The 22,803-nt window shown below is 49.0% G+C and overlaps 1 protein-coding gene across 1 annotated transcript in view; it reads left to right on the forward strand.

Moving 5' to 3' along the window:
* The window catches only part of XNDC1N (XRCC1 N-terminal domain containing 1, N-terminal like), a 50,941-nt gene that overhangs the window by 26,623 nt on the left and 1,515 nt on the right, over positions 1-22,803 (forward strand). The window contains exons 14-23 of the mRNA XM_060176899.1: positions 413-625; positions 2,081-2,245; positions 3,035-3,209; positions 5,500-5,700; positions 5,781-5,943; positions 8,899-8,991; positions 12,120-12,312; positions 19,937-20,064; positions 20,160-20,238; positions 21,556-21,685. Of these exons, the coding sequence (XP_060032882.1) occupies positions 413-625; positions 2,081-2,245; positions 3,035-3,209; positions 5,500-5,700; positions 5,781-5,943; positions 8,899-8,991; positions 12,120-12,312; positions 19,937-20,064; positions 20,160-20,238; positions 21,556-21,685 (1,540 nt within the window). The remainder of the gene's footprint in view (positions 1-412; positions 626-2,080; positions 2,246-3,034; positions 3,210-5,499; positions 5,701-5,780; positions 5,944-8,898; positions 8,992-12,119; positions 12,313-19,936; positions 20,065-20,159; positions 20,239-21,555; positions 21,686-22,803) is intronic.

The following is a 22,803-nucleotide window of genomic DNA, read 5'->3' on the forward strand; positions in this document are numbered from 1 at the left end:
CAAGGACCGGCGTAAGGATCCTGGTTAGAGCCCCCAGCTTCCCACCTGCAGGGGAGTTGCTTCACAAGTGGTGAAGCAGGTCTGCAGTGTCTATCTTTCTCTCTCCCTCTCTGTCTTCCTCTCCTCTCTCCATGTCTCTCTGTCCTGTCCAACAACGACAACATCAATAACAACAACAATAAACATCAAGTGCAACAAAAGGGAATAAATAAATAAATAAATAAATAAAGATTGAAAGGACTTGGTAGTGAGGCCATTGTAGCACCAGAGAGGTCCCTTGTCACAGAAGAAGAAGGAAAGGGCCACAGAAGGAAGGACTGGAGGACCTGGAAATGGGGAGTGGGTGGTGGGAGGCAGGAGGCTGGATGGGTCGGGAGGGAAGCAATCCAGAGGAGGACCTGCTCCCCTGCAGCCTGAGTACATCGCCCTGGAGTCGCTGAGCCAGGACTACAGCTTCGAGCTGCTGGGCATGTGCCGCAACCAGAGCGAGGTCACCGCGGTGCTCAACGACTTGGGTGACAACAGTGAGGCCGAGGCCGAGGCCGAGGGTCTGGGCCAAGCCTTTGAGGAGGGCATCCCCAACCTGGCACGCCTGCGGCTGGCTGTCAACTACAACCAGAAGCGGGTCAGTGGGGTCCCAACCATCTCCCATCCCCACAACCCCGCACCCCCTGCTCATCCCCCATACCAGCCCTTCCTAAGTCAACTCCCTGCCCTCGGGCCCCCTTAGTCCTGGGATCAGAGACCTTCTTTCGTGTGTGTGTGTGTGTGTGTGTGTGTGTGTGTGTTCTTTTTTTTTACTAGAACACTGCTCAGCTCTAACTTCTGATGGTGCCAGGGATTGAACCTGGTATGTCAGAGTTTCAAGCACAAATGCCCTTTGCATGACCGTTATGTCTCCCCAACCCTGAGCACCCTCCTTTCTCGGCCTGTAGGTCTTCCACCCTCTCTCTTTCCTTCAGCTCCTAACTTCTCCCTGCTCCTGGGAAGCCATTGGTGTGTCAGGACCCCACCCACCACTCCAACTCCTGGACCTCACACTCAGCTCTACAGCTAAGTGACCTTGGCCCAGTCTAGCTCTGTCGCTAGGCTGCAAAATCTTCCTCTCTTCTGCTGGATTGGATAAGTGTTTAGCTACCACACCTGCTGCCCCTATCTCATTAGCTGCCCCCCGCTGTACACGGACTCCCTTTCTAGCCTCTCCAGATCTGGGCTGGATAAGTGTTTAGCTACCACACCTGCTGCCCCGTCGCATTAGCTGCCCCCAGCTGTACACGGACTCCCTTTCTAGCCTCTCCAGATCTGGGCTGGATAAGTGTTTAGCTACCACACCTGCTGCCCCGTCGCATTAGCTGCCCCCAGCTGTACACGGACTCCCTTTCTAGCCTCTCCAGATCTGGGCTGGATAAGTGTTTAGCTACCACACCTGCTGCCCCGTTGCATTAGCTGCCCCCAGCTGTACACGGACTCCCTTTCTAGCCTCTCCAGATCTGGGCTGGATAAGTGTTTAGCTACCACACCTGCTGCCCCGTTGCATTAGCTGCCCCCAGCTGTACACGGACTCCCTTTCTAGCCTCTCCAGATCTGTGTTCTTGCTTCCCACCCACACTCAGCTCTCTCGTCCGGTCAGGAGCTTCCTGCAAAGCCTTCCCTCGTGATGGCTCCCCAGGCTCTGTCCCCCAAGACAACAACCCTTTTGTACCTTTGTTCCTGCCTTCCTCAAAACTATTTAGGCTGCTCCCCATGTTTCTCACAAGACAGGGAATCCCCAGCACCCCACTGGGGACCCATTTCTACACACTACCATCTTGGCTTAGATTCAAGAATGTGGGATCTGAAGAGTAAAAGATGGTCTTGGAGTTGAGTGTCTCTGTTACAGACAGGAAACCAAAACCCAGAGGGCTGGGGTCAGCTCAGGGTCACAGGCCGGGGGCAAGACTTCTCTACACAGCCAGCTGGCCCCGGGGAGAAAAGAAGTCCACTTCAGTCTCTGTAGGGGAGGAAGAGCCAGCACCCGCCTGGCTCCCGTCCCTGTCCTGCCTGGTGGCCACACCTCTCCTCACACCTCATCTCTGCTCAGTTTGTAGCACACCCCATCTGCCAGCAAGTGCTGTCCTCCATCTGGTGTGGGAACCTGGCCGGCTGGCGTGGCAGCACCACCGTCTGGAAGCTCTTCGTGGCCTTCCTCATCTTCCTCACCATGCCCTTCCTCTGCCTTGGCTACTGGCTGGCACCCAAGTCCCGGGTACTGAGAACACGGCGTTTAGTAACTGTCATTTACTGGGCACTTATTGGGGGCCAGGGCACTCCAGAAACCTGCCCATGGTTCATTTGGGGCCGGGGAGATAGCATAGTGGTTATGCAAAAGACTTTCACGCCAAAGCTGAGTGGTTCTCTGGTCTCTCTCAAGATTAAAAATAAATAAATAAATCTTTAAAAAGTGCCTACTGGGAGTGGGCTGTGACACACCTAGCTTGGGTTCAAGCCCCTGCTCTCCACCTGCAGGGGTAAAGCGTCACAAGTAGTAAAGCAAGTATTGCAGATGTCTGTCTCTCTCCCACTCTGTCTCCCCCACCTCTCTCAGTTTCTCTCTGCCCTATAAATAAGAAAGGAAGGAAGAAAGAGAGGAAAGAAGAAAATGGCTGTCAGGGGTGGTAAATTCATTGTACAGGCACTGAGCCCCAGTGATAAAACTGGAAGCAATAAGTAAAGAAATAAATGTGGGCAGGGGAGATAGCATAGTGGTTACAGTGCCAACACACTGTCATGCCTGAGACTCTGAGGTCCCAGGTTTGATTCCACTATACCACCATAAGCCAGAGCTGAGCAGTGCTCTGGCAAATAATAATAATAATGACAGCAATAACAATATTAGGCACTATATATAGTAGTAGTTGTGAATGCAACAATGGTAAGAAAGTAGAGAGCCTAACACGTAGTGCCTTCTCAATAAAAGAGTGAGTGAGAGGCAGAGTCCCGTGCTGGCAGGTGGGGGAGAGGTGTGGCCAGCCCCCTGAGCGCTGTCCTCCTCCAGCTGGGCCGCCTGCTCAAGATCCCAGTGCTGAAGTTCCTGCTGCACTCTGCCTCCTACCTGTGGTTCCTCATCTTCCTACTGGGGGAATCCCTGGTCATGGAGACACAGCTTAGCATCTTCCGAGGCCGCAGCCAGAGTGTCTGGGAGACTTCGCTACACATGATTTGGGTCACAGGTATGTGGGGACTGGGGGATGCTTTGATCTGGGACAGTCACCCACCACGAGGACAAGCCCCTGTATGATTCTTCATGATAGTTGTCCCAGTGGGAGACCCTGCTTATACTGAGGTGCTCAGCCACCAGGGTTATCACTGGGGCTCAATGTCTGCCCAACAAATCCACCACTCTTGGTGGTCTTCCCTTCCTTCCTTCCTTCCTTCCTTCCTTCCTTTCTTCCTTTCTTTCTTCTTTCTGTCTTTCCATCCTTTACTATTTTGATAAGACAGAAATTGAGAGGGACCTCCTAGGCCTGAACTAACTAACTTTCTTTCTCCCTTCCTTCCTTCCTTCCTTCCTTCCTCCCTCCCTCCCTTCCTTCCTTCCTTTCTTTCTCTCTCTCCTTTTTTCTTTCCTTCTTTTTTCTTCCTTTCTTCCTTCCTTCCTTTCTTTCTTTCTTTATTTCTTAATATTTCATTTTATTTTAATGAGAAGAGAAAGATTAAAAAAAAAAAAAAGAAAGAAATTGAGAGGGAAGGTGGCAATAGAGAGGGTGAGAGAGACACCTGCAGCAAATTCCTCCATTCATGAAACTTTCCCTCTGCGGGTGGAGAGAGGGCTTGAACCTGAATCCTTGCTCATGGTAACATGTGTGCTCAACCAGATGCCCAGAGCCACCCAGCCCCCAGACCCAGACCTGAGCTCTAGCATAGCAAAGGTTTTTCCCCTTTCACCCCTAATCTGGGGATCTAAGCCTGGACTAGTCTTCCTGAGCAAGGACTCCATGCTCCCCTGCCCTGCCCCCAGTCTCTCCCCACTGTAGAGGCCCCTGTCCTCTCCCAGTGTCAGGTGTGAGTGGTGGTGGCCGGCCAGTCCACTGCTAGGCAGTCTGTTCCAAAGGCTATAGAACAGAAAGGCGCGCAGGCCCACTTATGATGGCCAACCACCAGGTTTTATTTACCATGAATGTATTTGTTCATTACAAATGAGAGCAAGAGGACCGGAGCATCACTGTGACCTTTGTGGTGGCAGGGATCAGACTCAGGACTGCACGCTTTGCAAGCCCTGTGCTCTCCCACTGCACCACCTCCCCGGCCACATACAGTCTGCTAGATGCATGAATGGCAACTTTAAGATGGCCTCGTAAGGACCAGAGTGAGAGTGGGTGGAAGGGGTTACAACAGAAGCCTGGGCCCAACACTTGTCTGTGGGAGGAGCTCCAAAAAGCAGCCACGAGACCTCTTTGCAGTTTTCTGGTAAAGGACATGAGAGGGCCTCATCCATGGGGAGGGACTGAAGAGGGAGGTGGTGCATTGGCCTCTCAGGTAGGAGGTCCAGAGTTGGACCTTCGGCATTGCGTGTGCCAGAGTGATGCTTTGGTTTCCCCTCCCCTCTTTTTCTCTCATGAAGGAAGAAAGGGAGAAAGGGAGGGAGGGAGGGAGGGAGGGAGGGAGGGAGGGAGGGAAAGAATGAAGAAAGGAAAGGAGAAGGGGGAAGCTAATGGGGGACCAGGTGGTGGTGCACCTGATTAAATGCTCACATTATAGTGCACAAGGACTAGCTTTCAACTCCCTGGTCCCTACCTGCAGGGGAATATCTTCACGAGTGGTGAAGCAGGATTGCAGGTGTCTCTGTCCCTCTCTATTCCCCCTCCCCTATCCATTCCTCTCTGTCTCTATCCAATAATAAATAAATGAGTGGTCCGAGAGGTGGCATAGTGGATAAAGCATTGGACTCTCAAGCATGAGGTCCTGAGTTCAATCCCTGGTAGCACATGTGCCAAAGTGATGCCTGGCTCTTTCTCTCTCCTTCTGTTTCTCATTAATAAATAAAATATTTTTAAAATAATAGATAAATAAATGAAAGGATTTTTAAGCTAATCCCCCAATAATGGAAAAAATAAATTAAAAAAAAAGCTGGTGAATGTTGAAGGCCTCATCTATCTGGTGTGCACCGTGAACCCTGAGTACACACTATGCAGTCAGTGTCCTTTACGCTCCTACACCACTGCTGGCGCTTTCTCCCCAACGCTTTCATTACTTTTTGAGAAAGGGAAAGAGACAGACATCATAGCACCATTTCACCATCCATGGAGCTTCCCCAGTGCCATCAATGGTGCTCCCATGTGGTGCCAGGGTTCCAACCCAGGGCACCTGGAGACTCTACCAGGTGAGGTAGCTCTGGGCCCCAAATGTTTACATTTTATCCGCTTCATCACAGCGGGGCTTTAGCCTCCCTGTAGCCAGGCTGCGCCCATAACCTAGTTGGAAGCAGGAGCATCATGTATCACCCTCTGCACTGGCCACCAGGCTTCCTGTGGTTCGAGTGTAAGGAAGTGTGGATCGAGGGCTTGCGCAGCTACCTCCTAGACTGGTGGAACTTCCTGGACGTGGTCATCCTGTCCCTGTACCTGGCCGCCTTCGCGCTGCGTGTCCTGCTAGCGGGGCTGGCCCACGTGCACTGCCGCCAGGCTCCCGAGGGTGCCCCCTGCCGCTACTTCACCACAGCAGGTGCGTGGCCCGCCCCACCGCACCCCCTGCCCCTGCCCCTGCCCCGCACCCAGCCTCAGCCTCCTGGGTCTCCTGCGCAGACCGGAGCGAGTGGCGCACCGAGGACCCCCAGTTCTTGGCGGAGGTGCTGTTCGCCGTCACCAGCATGCTCAGCTTCACGCGCCTGGCCTACATCCTGCCGGCCCACGAGTCGCTGGGCACGCTGCAGATTTCCATCGGCAAGATGATCGACGACATGATCCGGTACACAGCCCCTGCCCCGGCAGACATGTGTCTGTGTGTACGTATATGCATATATGCGTGTAGACACACATACGTACTGTTTCCAAAAATACTGATTTATTGGGGGCCAGGCAATGGCGCGCTCGGTTAAGCACACATAGTACTAAGCACCAAGGACCCGCGCAAGGATCTAGGTTCGAGCTCCTGCTCCCCATCTGCAGCAGGGGGCGCTTCAGGAGAGGTGTCTGTCATTCTCTCCCTCTCTCTCACTTCCCTTCTCAATTTCTCTCTGTCCTATCGAATGAAGAGAGAGGGGGGGAAGGGGAGAGGGAGAGGGAGAGGGAGAGGGAGAGGGAGAGGGAGAGGGAGAGGGAGAGGGAGAGGGAGAGGGAGAGGGAGAGGGAGAGGGAGAGGGAGAGGGAGAGGGAGAGGGAGAGGGAGAGGGAGAGAGGGAGAATAAAACTCCACCAGAGGGAGTTGGGAGATAGCGCAGAGGGTTAAGCACACGTGGCGCGAAGTGCAAAGACCGGTGTAAGAATCCGGGTTTGAGCCCCCAGCTCGAACCTTACAAGCAGGTCTGCAGGTGTCTGTCTTTCTCTCCCCATCTCTGTCTTCCCCTCCTCTTTCCATTTCTCTCTGACCTAGCTAATGATGATGACATCAATGACTACAACAACAATAAAAAAAAAATTAAAAAAAAACCAGAAGATAGTCGGGTGGTAGCACAGCGGGTTAAGCGCACGTGGTGCAAAGCACAAGGACTGGCCTTAGGATCCAGGTTCAAGCCCCCGGCTCCCCACCTACAGGGGAGTCGCTTCACAAGCCTTGAAGAAGGTCTGCAGGTGTCTTTCTTTCCCCCTCTCTATCCTCTCCTCACCATTTCTGTCTATCCAACAATGACGACATCAATAACAACAATAATAACTGCAACAAAAGGAAATAAAATAAATAAATATTTTTAACAGCCACCAGAAGCAGTGGAGTCATAGTGCCAGCACCTAGCCCCACGACTGGAGGCAATAAATAAATTATATATATATATATATATATGAGAGAGAGAGGGAGAGATGGGGTTGAGAGAGAGTTATCAAGCCAGAGCATCACTCTGGCACATGCAGTGCAAAGAATGAGCTCAGGGCATCAGGCCTGAGAGTTCAGTGTTTCATCCACTATGCCACCTCCCGGGTCACTATATCTTTTCCTTTCAAAAAGTCATTTCTTAGCTTATATTACATGAGAAAGTGATAGTTTCATGAAGCAGAGTAGGAAAAAAAGAGAGAGAGAAACCAGAGCACCACTATGATGTCAGGAATTTGAACCAGGAACCTTGGGTATGAAAGCCCAGCACTCTACCAGCTGAGCTCTGAAAGCCACCAGATTCTTAAGCGCACACACACACACACACACACACACACAGAAAGGGGAGGGGGCGAGAGAACTGGAGCATCACTCTGGCACTTTAGATGCCAGGAACCAAACTTGGGACCTCATGCTCGAAGATCCAACAGTTTAGCCACTATACCACCTCCGGGGCTGCTAGCACAAGGGTTTTAACTTGTATCCTTCCAGAGCCTCTAATGTCCTCACACTTAAGGGAAAACTGAGAGTATGTGAATGGATCTTTCTCTGGAGAGAAGGTTTATAAGTGTCACCTGACTGTCAGAGGCCCTGACCCCAGAAAGGACTACAGACCACATGAGGCAGGAAGAACCCTAGATGGTGTCTCCTTGGCAGATCAGTCTCCGTCTCTATGACCCACTCTGGACCTCAGCTTTCACATCTTTGTGATAAGAGCACTGTATTCACGGTTCCTTAGTGAGTGACGTGTGTGTGTGTGTGTGTGTGTGTGTGTGTTTTGCTGGGGACCATACCCAGGTCCTACACATATAAGGTGTGAATTTTACCACTGAGCTACAGCTGTAGTCACACAGGTAATCACTGGGTTCATGGCATCTCAGGGTCTTCCTGGTCTTTCAGGTGCTCCTCTCCTAATCACTTCTAGTCAGACCTGCTTCTCACCATCATCTGAACCCACAGCGTGCAACAGCTCCCAGGACTCCCCGGCCTGTGGGGTGGGTGTCTTTAGTGGGAACAGGCCTGGTTGTGACCATCCACTGAGCTCAGCTTGGGAGAAAAGCTCTGTCTGCCACTCTCCCTCCCCCCAACCTCCACCTCCTCCAGCTTCTGTAATTTTTTTTTTTTTTTTGGCCTCTAGGATTATCACAGGCTCAGTGCCTGCACTATGAATCCACTGCCCCTGGAGGCCATTTTTCTCATTTTTGCTGCCCTTGTTATTGTTATTGTTGTTGTTGGATAGGGTAGAGAGAAATTGAGAGAGATGGGGAAGACAGAGAGGGAGAGAAAGATAGATACCTGCAGACCTGCTTCACCACCCATGAAGCGACCGCCGTACAGGTGGGGAGCCGGGGGCTCAAACCAGGATCCTTAAACCGTTCCTTGCGCTTTCTGCCATGTGCACTTAATCCACTGCACTACTGCCTGGCCCCCCAGCTTCTGTAATCTTTTTTTTAAAGATTTTAAAAATATTTATTTATTTATTCCCTTTTGTTGCCCTTGTTGTAGTTATTATTGTTGTTATTGATGTCATTTTTTTTATGTCGTTGTTGTTGGATAGGACAGAGAGAAATGGAGAGAGGAGGGGAAGACAGAGATGGGGAGAGAAAGACAGACACCTGCAGACCTGCTTCACTGCCTGTGAAGTGACTCCCCTGCAGGTGGGAAGCCGGGGGCTTGAACTGGGATCCTTATGCTGGTCCTTGTGCTTTGCGCCACCGCGCTTAACCCGCTGCGCTACCACCCGACTCCCTGGCTTCTGTAATCTTAATACTAATCAAATTGAATACTTGCCAAGTAGAGAGGCCATACCTGGACTACCCTCACCCCTACCTCTTCCCTGAGCCTGGCTTCTCCCAGGACAAGCATTCACTCCTTCTCCCCCCAACCCCCCCCCATCAGGTTTATGTTCATCCTGATGATCATCCTGACTGCCTTCCTCTGTGGCCTCAACAACATCTACGTCCCCTACCAGGAGACAGAGCGGCTGGGCAAGTATGTGTGTGTGAGGGTAACCCTGCAGTCTGGAACTTACTGCTCTCTTCTTCCTTCTCCCTCCCTGTCTGTTAACTTAGTAATTAACCCTCCAGTACAGGGAATCCTTTCCTCATCCATTCACACTCTTTCAGCCCTTCATTCATTCACTCACTTCTTTTGTTGAAAAAAGGTCCATTTCATGAACACAGAAGAGTGGACACTCGCTGATGCTTAACCTAATGCCTCCAGTCACTGAAACTGTGCCACACCGAGGCTCTCTGTTTCTTGTTGTTGTCGTTTTCCCCAAGATTTTTCAAAGCAAGATGGCAACAGCATGGCACTTTACCCTTGCACAGTTCAGCCTGTCCCCTGGGAGCAGGACCCCAGAGCATTGTCACACTGAGACACAGACCTGCCGCTGAGAGCAGTCACAGAGGCTGCTGCAGTAACGTGGCCTGGTCTGATGCGTAGAGGGAGGGAACAAAACAGACCCCACAAGTAGATGCTGTAGGAGGGAGCGCGTGGTCACGTTTGTGAGTAACTGATAGGGGAGCATGTTCTTGGGGGTGGGGATGGGGGTGGGCAAGTCAGTCCAGAAGTGGCTTCCTAGAAGATGCAACACTACCGTGGCTTTCACTGTGGTCCAAGCCGTCATCCTCACGCACACCATAGCAACAGTAAATACAATAGTGTGTACATGCATAACATTTCCCAGTTTTCCACATAACAATACAACCCCCACTAGGTCCTCTGCCATCTTGTTCCAGGACCTGAACTCTTTCCCCTGCCAATACTTCCACCTTTTTTTTTTTTTTTTTTTTGCCTCCAGGGTTATAGCTGAGGCTTGGTGCCTGTGCTATGAACCCACTGCTCCTGAAGGCTATTTTTTCCCTTTTATGTTGCCCTTGTTGTTTATTATTATTGTGGTTGTCATCGTTGTTGGATACGTCAGAGAGAAATGGAAAGAGGGGAAGACAGAGAGGGGAGAGAAAGACAGTCACCTGCAGACCTGCTTCACTGCTTGTGAAGCATCCCCCCTGCAGGTGGGGAGCCAGGAACTCGAACCCAGATCGTTATGCCAGTCCTTGCACTATGCACCATATGTGCTTAACCTGCTGCGCTACTGCCCGACCCCCCTTTTTTTAACAGATTAATTTTATTTGATAGGACAAAAAAAATTGAGAGGGGAGGAGAGATAAAAAGGGAGAGAGAAAGAGAGACACGTGCAACCTGGATTCATGGTTTGTGAAGCTTCCTTCTCTCCTGCAGGTGGGGGTTGGGGACTTGAACCCAGATCCTGGCACCTGGAATGCGTACACTCAATCAGGTGTGCCACTACCTCCCCCCTTTTTTTTAAAGATTTATTTATTTTCTTGTCTGTTGTTTTATTGGGGGAATCGTGGTTGTTAGTGAGAGGAAGGAAAGAGCAAGAGAGAACCAGGGGACCAGTCTGGCACATGTGATATAGGAGATAGAACTTGGAACCTCATTCTTTTCTCTTTTTTAAATTAATTACTTTATTTATTCTTTATTGTTGCCCCTTGTTGTTTATTGTTGTAGTTATTGTTGTTGTTGTTATTGATGTTGTCGTTGTTGGATAGGACAGAGAGAAATGAGAGAGGAGGGGAAGACAGAGAGGGGGAGAGAAAGATAGACACCTGCAGACCTGCTTCACCACCTGTGAAGCGACTCCCCTGCAGGTGGGGAGCCGGGGGCTCCAACCGGGATCCTTCCGCTGGTCCCTGCACTTTGCGCCAAGTGCGCTTAACTTGCTGCTACCTCCTGATTCCCATGGACATCATTTTTTTTCCTCATTCTTTTTTAAAGACAGTTTTTATAAGTATTTTATTTGTTTTAATTTTATTTATTTTATTTATTCCCTTTTGTTGCCATTGTTGTTTTATTGTTGTACTTATCATTGTTGTTGTTATTGATGATGTTGTTGTTGGATAGGACAGAAAGAAATAGAGAGAGGAGGGGAAGACAGGGGGGAGAGAAAGATAGACACCTACAGACCTACTTCACTGCTTGTGAAGCAACTCCCCTACAGGTGGGGAGCCGGGGGCTCAAACCAGGATTCTTACACCAGACCTTGAGCTTTGTGCCATCTGCACTTAACCCACTGTGCCGCCACCCGACTCCCTATTTGTTTTATTTTTGAGAAAGGTGCAGAGAAAGAAAGACACAGAGAGAAATACCAGAGCACTGCACAGCGCTGGCTTTTGGTAGTGTGGGGGACTGAACCTGGGACCTCAGAGCCTCAGGCATGAGTGTCTCTTTGCATAGCCATTATGCTATCTACCCCTGCCCTAGAGGATTTCATTCTTGAGAGTCCAGTGCTTTATCCTCTGTGCCACCTCCTAGACCACTGGCTGCCATAGTGTCTTAACTGCTCTCCCTGCCCCTGTCTCTCACTAGCTTCCTTCACTTCTACTCCCAGTACCCAAGGTGACACTTTCACATGTCAGTCAGGTATCTACCCTCTGCCTAGGCCCCTTCACAACTCCGCACTGCTTGCAGGCCATAGTATGGATTATTGTTTTTATCCTACAAGTTCCTGAGTGGCACAGCTGGTTTCTGCTTCCCTTTCACCACCACCTCTCTCTCTCTCTCTCTCTCTCTCTCTCTCTCACCCTCTGACATCAGCCCCACTGGCTTTCTCCAAGTGTCCTGAATGCCCCTGGTACCCTGCCTTGGGGATGCTCACCACAGCCTTGTCCTTCACCTGAGGACTCCATGCAGCCTTCAGAGCTTAGCTTAAATACTACTCAAAGACGCTTCCCCCCCAAAAAAAAAGAAAAAAAAAAAGAAAAACCACACCCAACTAGACCAAAACATGAGAGCTGCTTCTTCACACATTTATGACTGGTCTCAGCTGATGGGGCAGTTAGTGGCCATCTGAACCTTCCACTCCCTCCCAGAGCAAAAGGCCCTGCAAACCAGGGCTGTGCTTATCGAGTCCACAACTGTTCCCTCAGCAGCTGCAGCCCTACTCTATGCTCCTTAGGTACAGTTTGGCTGAAGAAATACTGTCAGAGCTCAGGAGGGGACCCTTTGACTGGGAGGGTGGTGAGGAGGGGTCTGGGTGATGCTTGGGCCCTCCCGTCTGCATACACATCACACCCTTTCTGCGACCTGGCTGACAGTTTCAATGAGACCTTCCAGTTCCTGTTCTGGACCATGTTTGGCATGGAGGAGCACAGTGTGGTGGACATGCCTCAGTTCCTGGTGCCGGAGTTCGTGGGCCGGGCCCTCTACGGCATCTTCACCATCGTCATGGTCATCGTGCTGCTCAACATGCTCATCGCCATGATCACCAACTCCTTCCAGAAGATCGAGGTGTGTCCGTGTCCCCGGAGGCCAGCTTGAGCGGGGGGGTGGGGGGGGGAGGCAGGAAAGCAAGACACCAAGCCCCTGTGCTGCTTCCACTCTTTCTCTCTCTCTTTCTCTCTCTCTCTCTCCCCACCGCATCTTTTTCTCTCTCTGTCTCTCTCCCCAGGACCTATCACTGGAACTCAATGCCTGCATGATGAATCCACTTCTCCCAGCTGCCATTATCCTTAAAATTTATTTTTCTTTTATTGTTTTCTGAGAGGACAGACAGAAATTGAGGGAGGTAGATAGGCAGTGGTGCATATGGTTAAACGTACATATTATCAAGTGCAAGGACCTGGGTTCAAGTGCCCGCTCCCCACCTGCAGGGAGTCGCTTCACAAGCGGTGAAGCAGGTCTGCTGGTGTCTGTCTTTCTCTTTTTTTCTCCTTTTTTATATTTATTTATTTATTTATTCCCTTTTGTTGCTCTTGTTGTTTTATTGTTATAGTTATCATTGTTGTTGTTATTGATGTTGTTGTTGTTGGATAGGACAGAGAGAAATAGAGACAGGAAGGGAAGACAGAGAGGGGGAAAGATAGACACCTGCAGACCTGCTTCACCACTTGTGAAGTGACTCCCCTGCAGGTGGGGATCTGGGGGCTCAAACCGGGATCCTTATACCAGCCCTTGCGCTTTGTGCCACATGCACTTAACCTGCTGCACTACTGCCTGACTTCCTCTATCCCTCTTTCTATCACCCCATCCTCTCTCAATTTCTCTTTATCCTATCTAATAAATATTAAAAAAGAAAGAAGGAAAAGTGACTATCAGGAACAGTAGATTCATAGTCTCGGCACTAAGCCCCAGCAATAACCCTGGCAGCAATAAAATAAAAAAGAAATTGAGGGGGGTGGGCAGTAGCACAGCAGGTTAAGCACACATGGCATGAAGTGCAAGGACTGGTGTAAAGATCCTGGTTGAACCCCGCAGCTCCCCACCTGCAGGGGGGTCGCTTCACTGGTGGTGAAGCAGGTCTGCAGGTATCTATCTTTCTCTCCCCTCTCTGTCTTCCCCTCCTCTCTCCATTTCTCTCTGTCCTATCCAACAACAATGACAGCAAAAACAAGGGCAACAAAAGGAAAGAAATAGCCGCAAGGAGCAGTGGATTCCTAGTGCAGGCACCTAGCCCCAGGGATAATCCTGGAGGCAGAAAAAAAAAGGAAGAAAAGAAGGAAGGAAGGAAGGAAGGAAGGAAGGAAGGAAGGAAGGAAGGAAGGAACTGGGGGTTGGGTGGTGACACACTGGGTTAAGCACACATAGTATGAAGTGTAAGGACCCAAGAAGGATCCCGGTTCTTCTTCTTCTAGCGTTTGCCCTTCTTCCGTAGCCAGTCAACAGCGTCAGGTTGAGCCTGATGTAAAGTTTCGAGACCTCCTTTGAATCTGGAGAGGTGGCAGTCGTTGACTATGTGGGTCATAGTCTGTCTGGAGCCGCAGGGGCAGTTTGGGTCGTCTCTGGCGGTTCAAGCCCACAGCTCCCTATATAGAAGAAAGAAAATTCACTTGGTGTTTGAATTTATTGACCACACCATATTAGATGAGTTACAACATTTTTGTCATGGACTAGAGAGTAAACGACTTAGAAAATATCTCTTCCAGATCCTTCGAGCAATTGAGTATCTTCACAATAATAATGCCTGTGGACATCTGGGCTTTGGGCTGTATGATCATTGAGATGGCCACTGGAAATCCCTATCTTCCTTGTAGCTCTGATTTGGATTTACTTCATAAAATCGTTTTAAAAGTAGGCAATTTGACACCTCACTTAGAGAATATTTTTTCCAAGAATCCCATTTTTACAGGGGTGGTCCTTCCTCAAGTTCAACACCCTAAAAATGCAAGAAAAAAATATCCAAAGCTAAATGGATTGTTGGCAGACATAGTTCATAACCGAGAAGAGGATCAAAATGAACTAATCTCTGCCGATTCCAGCAGAAACAGATCAACTTCTGTTTTGACTAGAATCATATAACATTTACCTGTAATAATATACAATTTGTTTAGGCAAAGAAATGGTCAGAATTCACAGTCAGAAAATTCTGAGGTCTGTGGTCTAGAAGGTGGCGCAATGGATAAAGCACTGGACTCTCAAGCATGAGATCTTGAGTTCAGTCCCCAGCAGCACATGTACCAGAGTGATATCTGTTTTTTTCTTTCTCTCTCCTCCTATCTTCTTCATTAATAAATAGTTAAAAAAGTTAAAAAAAAAAAAAAAAGAAGTTGCTTCACAAGAGGTAAAGCAGGTCTGCAGGTGTCTGTCTTTCACTCTCCACCCCCCACATCTTCCCTCCTCTCTCAATTTCTGTCTTATCCAATAAAATTATATATATACATATACACATACATATACACATACATATACACATACATATACACATACATATACACATACATATACACATACATATACACATACACATACACATACACATACACATACACATACACATACATATACATCTCCACCAGGAGCAGTGAATTCGTAGTAGGCATCAAACTGCAGTGATAACCCTGGAGGCAAAAGAAAAAAAAAAAAAATTGACAGGGGAGGAGGAGACAGAGAGGGAGAGAGGGACACTTGATGACTAGCTTTATCACTCTTAAAGCTTCCCCCCTACAGATGGGGAGCAGGGAGCTTGAACCCAGTTCCTTGCACATGGTAATGTGTGTGCTTAAATGAATGCATCACTGTTCAGACTTCCTTTTTACAGATTTATTATTTTGCTGCCAGGTTTTTCACTAAGGCTTTGTGCCTGCATGATCTCATTGCTCCTGGTAGACTTTATTTTTATTTATTTATTTATTTATTATTATTTATTTTCCCTTTTGTTGCCCTTGTTGTTTTATTGTTGTCATTGTTATTATTGTTGTTGATGTCATCATTGTTGAATAAGACAGAGAGAAATGGAGAGAGGAGGGGAAGACAGAGAGGGGGAGAGAAAGACACCTGCAGACCTGCTTCACCGCCAGTGAAGTGATTCCCCGGCAGGTGGGGAGCCGGGGGCTCGAACGGAGATCTTTATGCCGGTCCTTGTGCTTCCCACCATGTGCGCTTAACACACTGTGCTACCGCCTGACCTCAGTAGACTTTATTTTTATTATTATTATTTATTTATTTCCTTTTGTTGCCCTTGTTTTTTTATTGTTATGTTATTATTGATGTTGTTGTTGTTGGGTAGGACTGAGAGAAATGGAGAGATGAGGGAAAGACAGAGAGGGGAGAGAGAAAGATAGACACCTGCAGACCTGCTTCACTGCCTGTGAAGCGACTCTCCTACAGGTGGGGAGCCGGGAGCTCGAACCGGGATCCCTATGCCAGTCCCTGTGTTTTGCGCCACATGCGCTCAACCCGCTGCACTACCGCCCGACTCCCAGTAGACTTTATTTTTATATTTATTGTTTTTTTAATTGCCACCAGTGTTATTGCTGGGGCTTGGTGCCTGCACAATGAATCTACCACTCCTGGCAGATTATATGTATTGTATATTGTGTGTTTTATATTATTTATTTTAGAGAGAGAGAGATTGAGGAGGAGAGAGAGGGAGAACTGCAGCACCGCTTTACGTCTTGTGATGCTTCCCCTTACGGGTAGAGAACAAGGGTTTGAACCTGGGTCCTTGGGTCTTGTGATGCTTCCCCTTACAGGTAGAGAACAAGGGTTTGAACCTGGGTCCTTGTGCAAGGTAACATGTACTCTCTACCAGATGCATCGCCACCCAACTCCCCCCACCAGGAGACTTTCGTTTGTTTTTAGATAGTGGGAGAGGGTGAAAGACAGACAGAGAAAGAGAGGACAGACACCCCCAGCACTGCTCCACCACTCATGAAGCCCCCCTTCCCTTATGTGATGCTCCCACGTGGTGGTCAGGGGCTTGAAACCAGATCCTTGCATGTGGTAAAGTACATGGCCTACTGGCTGAGATCTCTCTGGGCCCCTGTTTTTATTTATTTATTTTGTTTTTATTTATTTATTTTTGTTTTATTTATTTTTGCCTCCAGGGTTATTGCTGGGGCTCAGTGCCTGCACCATGAATCCACTGCTCCTGGAGGCCATTTTTCCCCCATTTGTTGTCCTTGTTTTTGTAGCCTTGCTGTGATTATTATTGTTGTTGTTGACGTCGTTCATTGTTGGATAGGACAGAGAGAAATGGAGAGAAGAGCGGAAGACAGAGAAGGGTCAAGAAAGATAGACACCTGCAGACCTGCTTCACCGCCTGTGAAGCAACTCCGCTGCAGGTGGGGAGCCGGGGGCTTGAACTGGGATCCTTATGCCAGTCTTTGTGCTTTGCACCACGTGCGCTTAACCTGTTGCGCTAACGCCTGACCATTCCTAGATTTATTTTTTGAGAGAGAGAGGTGGGGGGAGCGAGAGCCCACCCCCAGAGCACCACTTGGTCAAACACAGTCCCTAGGACTAAACGTGGGGTCGCAGGAATGCAAAGCAGCCGTTCAACCCACTGAGACGTCTCCATGGCTGCGCTGTTGTGACCTGCAGCAAGCTTTCCTCCACGGGCCTCCCGGGCCTCATATGCAAATGAGGTCTTAGTGTTAGTCTCTCCAGACACCGATCTAGTTCTCTTCCAACCTCATGTGCATTGTGGAAAAATGGTGGGGAGAGGGGAGGACATGAGAAAGGAGAGGAACAGACACAGATAGACTGGGGTCTGCGGCTAAAGACTGGCAGAAGGGATGTCAGGAGAATAGAGAATGGAGAAGATGGCCCAGAGGTGGCACAATGGTCAGAGTGCCAGATTTGCAAGCATGAGGATCCTAGTTCTACCCCCAGCATCAAGGGTGCTAGAGTGCTGCTAGAGTGCTGCTCTGGTTTTATCTCTCATCTCTCATAAATAAATACATCATTAAAAAAAGAGAATTGGGGAGCTGGGCGGTAGCACAGCGGGTTAAGTGCATGTGGCGCGAAGCACAAGGACCGGCATAAGGATCCCAGTTCGAGCAACCGGCTCCCCACCTGCAGGGGAATCGCTTCACAAGCGGTGAAGCAGGTCTGCAGGTGTCTTTCTCTCCCCGTCTCTGTCTTCCCCTCCTCTCTCCATTTCTCTCTGTCCTATCTAACAACGATGAAATCAGTAACAACAACAATAATAACTACTACAACAATAAAAAACAAGGGCAACAAAAGGGGAAATAAATAAATATATTTTTAAAAGGTATTAAAAGAGAGAGAGAGAATGTGAGGGCGAGCAATAGTGCAGTGGGTTAAGTGCACATGGTGCAAAGTGCAAGGACCACTAGTTTGAGCCCCTGGATCCCCACTTGTAGGTGGGTCACTTCATGGCTTTTTTCTTCTAGCGTTTGCCCTTCTTCCGTAGCCAGTCAATAGCGTCAGGTTGAGCCTGATGTCTGCTTATTGCTGGCTTTGAAAGTGACTGGGATCCATGTGGATTCAGTCGGCTAGGAAGGATCTTCAGTTTCCCCATTAAATGGGTACTCACGGGATGCACCACGAGAAGGTCGATCCAATGCATCCCACGGCTGGTGAAGCAGGTCTGCAAGGTGTCTATCTTTCTCTCCCCCTCTCTGTCTTCCCCTCCTCTCTCAATTCAATTTCTCTCTGTCCTATCCAACAATAGCAATAATAACAATGATAACCAACAAGGGCAACAAAAGGAGGAAAAATAGCCTCCAGGAACAGTGGATTCGTAGTGCAGGCATGGAGCCCCAGCAATAACCCTGGAGGCAAAAAATAAAAAAAGAATTGGGCTGTGGCACACAATAGTGCACAAGGACCTGGGTTCAAGCCTCTGTTACTTACTTGCAGGGCAGGAAGTTTCACAAGTGGTGAAGCAGTGCTGCAGGTGTCTCCCTCTCTTTTTATTATTATATTTACTGTTATTTATTGGATAGAGACAGCCAGAAATTGAGAGGAAGAGGGAGAGAGATGGAGAGTGACAGAAAGATACCTGCAGCACTGCTTCACCACTTGTGAAGCTTTCCCCCTGCAGGTAGGGCCCGGGTGCTTAAACCCGGGTCCTTGTGCATTATCACATGCGCTCAAGTCAAGTGCACCACCATCCAGTCTGGTGTCTCCCTCTCTATCTACATTTCCCCTCTCAATTCCTCTGTGTCCAATCAAGTAAAAATAAGAAATATTTTTAATTAATTTTTTATTTATAAAATGGAAACACTGACAAGACCATGAGATAAGAGGGGTATAATTTCCACCACCAGAACTCCGTATCCCGTCCCCTCCCCTGATAGCTTTCCTATTCTTAACCCTCTGGGAGTATGGACCCAGGGCCATTGTGAGGTGCCGAAGGTGGAAGGTCTTGTTTCTGTAATTGCTTCTCCACTGAATGTGGGCATTGGCAGGTCGATCCATACTCCCAGTCTGTCTCTCTCTTTCTCTAGTGGGGCAGGGCTCTGGGAAAGTGGAGCTCCAGGACACATTGGTGGGGTCGCCTGCCAAGGGGAGTCAGTTTGGCATCATGGTAGCATCTGGAACCTGGTGGCTGATAAAGAGTTAACATATAAAGCCAAACAAATTGTTGACTAGTTATGAACCTAAAGGCTGGAATATTGCAGATGAATATTTGGGGTCTCTGTTTTGGAAATAGCTAGTAGGTTTATTTTAGGTATGTTCCAAAGGACCTCTGACTTTATTAGTTTTTGCCTGAGCCTGACATCTGATATGCAGGTGGACCCAAGTTATTGTCTGGGGAGATGGTGTCATGGCTGGAAAAAGGGCTAGAAAGCTGCATCAGGGAAGAGAGTAGCTCCCAAATATGGGGAAAGTGTATAAATATTGTTGACTGCAAACCCCATCGATTTGATCTGGGGCCCATATTCAGTACAGGTGCTTATGTAACCTCTGCATCCCTGTAGGTCTGAGCTCACATTCTGTGGTCATATGATTAGGAACATTCTGAGTTGCACCAATTTCAGGACTCATCTTCTTCAGGTGGTAGATAGAGTATGTTATCCATCCCCCCTTTGAAGGATGGAATATTCTCTACCATGGTGATTCACATTGAGGGCAAGGTCCTATGGGGGCCCCCAAAGGGATCCATTATGTTGTTCCTGATGGAGATGACCATTGACAATGGAGAGAGTGATCTTTTCGAGGTCTAGGTTCATCATGTCTGTGTGGGAATCCCAGGACTCCTCGACTAGGGCCCAATAATAAATTCTTAATTTATTTTTTATATTTATTTTATTTATTTTCCCCTTTGTTGCCCTTGTTGTTTAACATTGTTGTAGCTATTGATGTTGTTGTTGTTGAATAGGACAGAGAGAAATGGAGAGAGGAGGGGAAGACAGAGAGGGGGAGAGAAAGACAGACACCTACAGACCTACTTAACCACTCTTGAAGCGACTCCCTTGAAAGTGGGGAGCCAGGGGCTCCAACCAGAATCCTTAAGCCGGTCCTTGCACTTTGCACCACGTGCACTTAACCCACTGCATCACCGCCCGACTCCCATAATAAGGATTTTTTACAAACAAAGCATGGAAGGGCATGGTGAAAGGGTGGCAGGTGGGTGGAGAGAAGAACAAAAATGAAGTGCAGGCACAATGGAGAACAGATGTGAGGTTGGGGGGAGCCCCTGCTGAGTCCTGTGTGCGGCCCCCAGGATGATGCAGATGTGGAGTGGAAGTTCGCTCGCTCCAAGCTCTACCTGTCCTACTTCCGGGAGGGCCTGACACTGCCTGTGCCCTTCAACATCCTGCCCTCGCCCAAGGCTTTCTTCTACCTCCTCAGGTGAGGGGTCACACTGCTCCCTCTACCTGGCTCCTGCCCCCATTCCCTTGGAGCCTGTCCTCTCACTAGCCCCTTCCCACCGTCCAAATCTGCAGGAGGATTTTCCAGTTCATCTGCTGCTGCTGCTCCTGCTGCAAAGCCAAGAAGTCGAACTACCCACCCATCCCCACTTTCGTGAGTACATTGGCTGCTCCTCCGCTCATGTTGTCTGTGTGGTCCGTTCCCAACTCCCTCTGCCCCATGTCCTGCATTTGACCCTGCCAAGCTCTGCTCACTCCAAAGTGCCCAACCCCATGTCACCCTCCCTCCTGCTCTCATGCCATTACTATCCCAAAAGCTCCAGACAAATCTTTTTTGCCTTAAACTTGGTCAAGACATTGCTGCATGTGCTTCATTTATTTTACATACATACATACATACATATGTATACAGAAAGGAAGCTAAAGGGAAAATGGAGAGACAAGGAGAGAGAGAGCAGGTGAGACGCCACAGCGCTGCTCCACCCTGAGTAGGTGTTCCATTGTAGCACCAGGGGTCAAATCCAGGTGCCCCTGAGTAGGTGTTCCATTGTAGCACCAGGGGTCAAATCCAGGTGCCCCTGAGTAGGTGTTCCATTGTAGCACCAGGGGTCAAATCCAGGTGCCCCCTGATGGTAAAGTGCACACTCCACTGGGTGCTCCACCAGCCGGCTCCTGTTCAATATTTTGTAATGACTGTATTTATTTAGTATTAATGAGAGATAGAGAGAACTAGACCAATGAACCCCAGCACCACATGGGAGGTATGATGGTGCCTGAAGAAGCTCTGATGTTGTGTTATCTCCCCCCCTCCCCCATCTGCATTATAAAGTGCTCAGAAGCAGTGGAATTGGGCGTGCAAGAGAAACAAAAACAAAAAAGAAAGAAAACCAAAAACAAAAAACCAAAAACAAAAAAGAAAGAAAACCAATATCCCAGTTTGAGCTCCCGGCTCCCCACCTGCAGGGGAGTCACTTCACAGGCGGTGAAGCAGGTCTGCAGGTGTCTATCTTTCTCTCCCCCTCTCTGTCTTCCCCTCTTCTCTCCATTTTCTCTGTCCTGTCTAATAACGACCGCAATTACAACAGCAATAATGGGAGTTGGGCGATAGCGCAATAACATTGGAGGCAAAAAAAAAAAAAAAAGAAAGAAAGAAAAGAAAAGAAAACCAAGGTTGGGTCAGTGGCAGAAGTGAGAACTTAACTCTACCCTGCTCAGAATTTTTGTCTTTGCATGCACAAGCGTGCACACACACACACACACACACACACACACACACACTCTCCATCCTCAGTCCTCAACTTCCATCCTCCATCTTCCCATCTTCCTGTCCTCTGGGACTGCACCAAAGTCTATAGAGATAAGTGGCTTTCAGAGTCAGAAAAATCTACCCAGACTCTGCCTCCATTCTGACAGGGTGGGAGGTGAAAGCAGTTTATTAAATAGATCCACCTCTCCTGTCTCCGCATCTTAGGCCAACCCCGGGGCAGAGACAAGGCCTGGGGAGGGAGAACGTGGATCCTACCGCCTCCGAGTCATCAAGGCCCTGGTACAGCGTTACATAGAGACAGCCAGGCGAGAGTTCGAGGAGACCCGTCGTAAAGGTTGGTGGCTCAGCTCCAAGAGCCCAGCCCTCCGCTGGCTTAGCTATTTCCCACTGTCCATTGGGGCCAGTGCACCACATGCAGACTCACCCCTCATCTGAGTGGTTCAGTCCATCCCACCCTTGGAGCTGCAGCCTGCCCAGTGTGACCCCTTACACTTGTTCTCTAACCCATTTAAGCCATTCATTTATGCCCACTTATTCCAGCTGCTTCATTTTGCCTTCCACTGCCTCCCTCATTCAGGTGTTTATTTATTGACATGTTGATTGATTCACTTAATTATCCACGCAACCAATAGCTCCCCTTTGTTCCAGCCTTCATCTTGGGGACCTGGAGGGGTGGGGGATGTGGAGCAGGAAGGTAAGGGAAGCTATGTCTGGTGAGGGAAAGAAGCCATCTTACTAGGCAGAATATGCAGTGGCAGCCCAAAAGAGAGAAATCTGATCATGTTGAGAGGCTCGTGGGAAGGTAGAGGAGAGAGGACCAGAAGCTGGAGGCAGGAGGTATAATCTGAACTGGACCCTGAGGACTGATATGAGCTGGACAGCATATTTAGAACGAGGTAGGTGGGTGACAGGGTAGCTATACAAACCTCCATTTTAGGATGGCACAATAGCTTATCCAATTTGTCACATGTGGCCCAGGTTTAAGCCTGGCCTGGCCCCACTGTGTTGGAGGAAGCTTTGGGGCTGTGATGTCTTTTCTTTTCTCTATCAGGTAAAGTCAGCCCAGAGAAGTGAAGCCCCGGTGACAAAAGGACAGATAAAGCAAAACAACAAAAACCCTTTCCTAGCCTTAAGGCTCCTCATTCCTTCTGTAGAACATTTTTTTCTTTTCTTTTTCTTATATTTATTTATTTTCCTTTTTGTCCTTGTAGTTATTACTGTTGTTGCTATTGATGTCATCGTTGTTAAATAGGACAGAGAGAAATGGAGAGAGGAGGGGAAGACAGAGGGGGAGAGAGAAAGACAGACACCTGCAGACCTGCTTCACCGCCTGTGAAGCGACTCCCCTGCAGGTGGGGAGCCGGGGTCTCGAACTGGGATCCTTATGCCGGTCCTTGCACGTCGCGCCACATGCGCTTAACCCGCTGCGCTACCGCCCAACTCCCCACTTTT

This window comes from Erinaceus europaeus, chromosome 17 (genome assembly GCF_950295315.1).
Source record: "Erinaceus europaeus chromosome 17, mEriEur2.1, whole genome shotgun sequence".
Taxonomy (NCBI): Eukaryota; Metazoa; Chordata; class Mammalia; order Eulipotyphla; family Erinaceidae; genus Erinaceus; species Erinaceus europaeus.